The sequence below is a fragment of the Sinocyclocheilus rhinocerous genome, unplaced genomic scaffold (genome assembly GCF_001515625.1).
Source record: "Sinocyclocheilus rhinocerous isolate Xijiao unplaced genomic scaffold, SAMN03320098_v1.1 scaffold3303, whole genome shotgun sequence".
NCBI classification, from domain to species: domain Eukaryota; kingdom Metazoa; phylum Chordata; class Actinopteri; order Cypriniformes; family Cyprinidae; genus Sinocyclocheilus; species Sinocyclocheilus rhinocerous.
The window spans coordinates 290,404-294,870 of NW_015634071.1; the positions used below are offsets into that span (position 1 = coordinate 290,404).

The 4,467-nt window shown below is 36.1% G+C and overlaps 1 protein-coding gene across 5 annotated transcripts in view; it reads left to right on the top strand.

The window, feature by feature from the left end:
- The first annotated feature begins 169 nt into the window (after positions 1-169).
- The window catches only part of LOC107745419 (galaxin-like), a 7,580-nt gene continuing 3,282 nt past the window's right edge, over positions 170-4,467 (top strand). The window contains exons 1-10 of one of the 5 annotated variants that reach the window (XM_016559297.1): positions 170-334; positions 426-470; positions 2,279-2,306; positions 2,486-2,583; positions 2,709-2,843; positions 3,005-3,178; positions 3,254-3,299; positions 3,486-3,505; positions 3,731-3,819; positions 4,000-4,220. In XM_016559297.1, coding sequence (XP_016414783.1) covers positions 172-334; positions 426-470; positions 2,279-2,306; positions 2,486-2,583; positions 2,709-2,843; positions 3,005-3,178; positions 3,254-3,299; positions 3,486-3,505; positions 3,731-3,819; positions 4,000-4,220 — 1,019 coding nt within the window. In that variant the 5' untranslated portion in view covers positions 170-171. Of the gene's footprint in view, positions 335-425; positions 471-711; positions 973-2,278; positions 2,584-2,708; positions 2,844-3,004; positions 3,179-3,253; positions 3,300-3,485; positions 3,506-3,730; positions 3,820-3,999; positions 4,221-4,467 lie in introns of those variants that run through there. The other 4 variants (XM_016559298.1, XM_016559301.1, XM_016559302.1 and 1 more) reach the window with 4 other exon arrangements.

A 4,467-nucleotide genomic window follows, 5' to 3' on the forward strand; every position in this document is an offset into this window, starting at 1 on the left:
ATATATATATATATTCAAATATAACTACTGAAATGTGGTAATATGTATCTCAGAAAACTGTGCAGTTCGCTAATCAAACCTATATGCACTGATGCAATATTGCCAAACATCAGCCAAAAGAAATATGAATTGAATCACTGCATTATCATGTCCATACATGTTACTTCCTTTATGTGCTTTTGGGCATCACAATTTGTGGTCCTTTCTTACTGCAGTCTGCAGAGGCGGAGCAAAAATTTTATTTTGGAGTACATAAACTCTCATCCCACTGTCTTGGGATATTCAAACTTTATTGAACAGGGATACACAATGGAGATCTACTCATCAACTGCATGTATGACAACACATTTTTGAAGTCCTAAGTTACCTAGTATTTTGTGGATTTTTTTATGTTTTTTTTTTTAACATTGTATTTTTTATTGCAGGTGTAGTGACAATCTTGTACATTTTTGCTACATCCTCTGCGCAAGGTAAGAAAGGAAACACTATAATTATACTTTAGACATGTTGGCAATTACTATTACTAGTTTTATATTATTTATTTTTTTATTTATACGAGTGGATATTAAATTTATAATTAAGTGAGTCTAATTAATAATGTGCAACCACTAAAGTGGAGAGTAAATGTAAATTAGCAAGACAATCTCTCTCTCTCGCTGTTTTTTGTTTTTTGTTTTGCTGGATGGAGGCGGAGACGTTTCGATTTCAGCTTCAGCGAGCTCGCGCTTGAGTTTGCATTCAGCGGGGTCGCGCTTGAGTGTGTCACGAGCAGTGCACAATATTTTTCTGTTAGTTGCGGGAAATACTTACCCGTGTAGCGCAAAGCCCAAAGACGGCAAATTGCGTATCTGAACGCTTAACAAATTCAGACCCACTAATGAAGGTACTGTTAGAGCAAAGCACTGTTACACACCCACCGAGACTGGATACCATTTTGACTGGGCGGCGAGGGACAGTAACGTGATGACCGTGGTAGAGTAGCGCTTGACGTGATTTGGGAGCTCTGCAGTATGATTAACGTTAACTGAATTTGGGAAATTTTGTGATGAATTCCGTTGTTTTATTTTTTAATTTTGACACGTATTTTTGTTTGTTTTGTTGCTTGTGATGCTGGGCAGAGTTAGTCTTTGTTTTCTTTTTCAGACAGTTCTTGGCTGCGTTTCCCAAAAACGCAGCCCAGTTTTTGTTATCTTGTAAGTCCCTGTATCGCTGCAAACAATGCACCAATACAAAGTACTTTTTTTAAAAACCCTTCTCGTTTCCGCATTGTTTTGTTTGTTGCAATCTGTTGAGTGCCAATTGCGGAAATGGCATTTAAATGTTTATTATAATATGTAGTGGTACTTAACCAAACCATACACCCTTAACTGAACGAAATAAATATATTATTCACGATTTAAATAAGGCTTCTGGTAGGAACCACCTTCATTAATACCTTCTAACAAATACAGATATGTTTTTAAAAATATTAATGTTAAAATAACAAAACTGTCTTTACCCCCCCCTTTTATAAATAAAAAGAAAACAGATAGAATAGAAAAAGAATAGAGCAAGCTAGTGTTAGAGGATTAATACAATGTTAGAATACAAATGAACTTTGCATGAAAATTCACTTTACCATGGTTTTAGGTTAAAGGGATAGTTCACCAAAAAATTATCATTGTTTACTCACCGTCAGAACATTACAAAGCTGTTTGATGCACTTCTCTGGAAAACAAAATAATATATTTTGTCCATTAAATGAAAGTCAGTGGGGTCCAGTGTTGTTTTGGACCCCACTGACTTCCACTGTATGAATGAAAAGAATCGTGTGACGTTTTTTCAAAATATTTTCTTCCAAAATTTTCATCCTGAACCTTTTGAAGTTAACATGAAATGCAACCCATTTTTCTTACTAAAATTAGAGGGAGAGGTTTGTTTTTGTGTGCCAGGAATTGTGATAAGTGGGTGTTGCAAACCAGAATGGAGCCAGGTGGGAGGGGAGTGATTTTAAAAATCATGTGATACTATAAATCATGTGCCCTTTTACATTCACTTTTTTCATGTTATGATAACATCAGCAAAAAAGAAAAGTCATTTCAGAGGCAGAACAAGTTATTGCATTTTGATTCAAGATTACAAATAGTTTGCACTGATAAATTTGTTTACAATAAGACCGGAAACTTGCATTAAGTCAATGTCATATTCATGTTGACTTTCATGTTTAGCATTTAGAGTTGTCTTATCCAAATGAGACTAGATACCACTTTTCAAAATGAATAATCTCTTTGTTCTTTAGGAATTTGCCATCATGACAGAGGGAGCCAGTGAGTGACCTTACACAGAGCGCTAACGCTGAGCCTCTGAGCACCGTTTCATAAGAGATGCTTTATTATTTTATTTTTTTTATTACATATGTATTTTATCATAGAACACTTAAATGTAAATTAAAAGAATGATTTGGTAAGAGTAAAATGGGAGTAATCTGTCTTGTTTATAATGTCAGCAGCAATGCAGGTTTCAGTGGACAGATGGAAGGCAGTCATCATCTGCACTGTTGTGGAAATGTATCTTACAAGACCTCAGAAAGTTCCTGCTGTAATGGTAGGAGAGGCTCTTGCAGCTGTTAGTTTGTGGTAGCTGAGTCACTGAGAGTAGAGGATGTGATTCACAGTGAGTTTAGGACATACACAATGATTGAACACATTTTATATTTCAATGTGTTGCAGGAAATGTAACTCTGGGATTAAGCCAGCTGGTGGCTGACTGTTGTGATTCTGTGGCTTTCAATCCCCTTAACGAGATTTGCTGTAATGGCAGCATACTGACTCGAAGCAGCACTCACATGAAATGCTGTGGCAAAGGTAGCCGATGCACTTCATGCACCTTGAACAGATTGACAGCCACATTGTTCAGATTTGACACATTTTTGCATGCTTACATTTTTTAAGGTTGATTGATCTTCATACCATTAAATCAAGGAAGGCTTATTTTATAATGAGTTTTCTCTTACACTCATTTACAGTCATGTACCTGACAACGACTCATTTGTGTTGTGGTGGCGGCAACATATTTCAATGGAAGGAAAATCATTCTTGTTGTGGCAAAGAAACGTATGACATGACAACCCACTGCTGCTGTACTAACCTTACACTTGAAGTAAAGCCGAAAAATGAAACTTGCTGTCCAAAAGCAACAGGTGTGATTATTAGACAAACAGTAATAGATATGTAATTTGTTTTAGTAGGTTGTAATCTGAATCTTATTCTCACAGACACTGATGAAAGAACAGAATGCCAGCAAGGCTCTCTTACCACCCGGTGAGTCACACATAATGTTCTGGCTTAAAGACTGTTAAAACTGTGTCAACAGTATCTGTGACATGTTGACTACTACAGAAAATAATTTTGATTTGTCCCTCAGTTTGTGAAAACAATTTTTTTTTTTACAGGTCTATTTTATAATAATTTTTCTGTTTGTTTTTATGTGTTACTGGAAATCTCAAGAACACTCTCCAAAAACTCAGGTAAAGCACTTGGCATCCTCATTGTGTATTAATAGTTTTACAAATCTATAATTTGATCGGATAATGATCTGTTTAGTTTCAGTATCCATTGATAGTCTGTTCAGTTAATACTTGCCTAACCTGATATGTCCAATTTATATAAATCACTTTTGTCATTGTTGGAAATTATGATGATTGTATAGTTATTTTTGTAATAATCTCACACTCCTACTCATTCTGTTCTAGAATCGAAGTGTGGATCAACACCCTACAATCCCCAGAAAAAAATTTGTTGCTCAGTGAATATTCATGAGAAGGCTTCAGCACTTACTAAGGTATTACCTTTTGACTTGAAGCTTAGTTCTGCAGGGACAGAAATTCCAATAAATTGGACATTTCTCTGAACACTGTGGTTTTCAGTAAAATGTGCTTATGAAGTATTTGGAGAAATTACATTATAGAGTATTCAAAAACACTGCATACATTAACCTACTATGTTTACCTGTGTCCTTCAGTGCTGTGGCAAAGATGTTTACACTCTGTCAGATGACAATGTGCTGTGCTGTAATGGAATCCTTCATCTCAATGTGCCTGAGCAGTCAGAGTGTGTTGGAGGTGTTATATATACTCCACCAAACACTATTTGCCAAATGTATGCTCGTCCCCGTCTTGGTAAGCACTGCTGTGGAGGACAAACCTTCAATCCTCGCACACATATTTGCTGTAACGGACACAGGTAGGCCTACAGATTACAAAGATTTGATATCATTTAAAGGGGTCATATGATGCTGCTAAAAAGAACAGTATTTTGTGTATTTGGTGTAATGAAATGTGTTTATGCGGTTTAAGGTAAAAAAAACACATTATTTTCCACATACTGTACATTATTGTTTCTCCTCTATGCCCCGCCTTTCTGAAACGCGTCGATTTTTACAAACCTCATTGGTCTGAAAAGCGAGGTATGCTCTGATTGGCCAGCTATC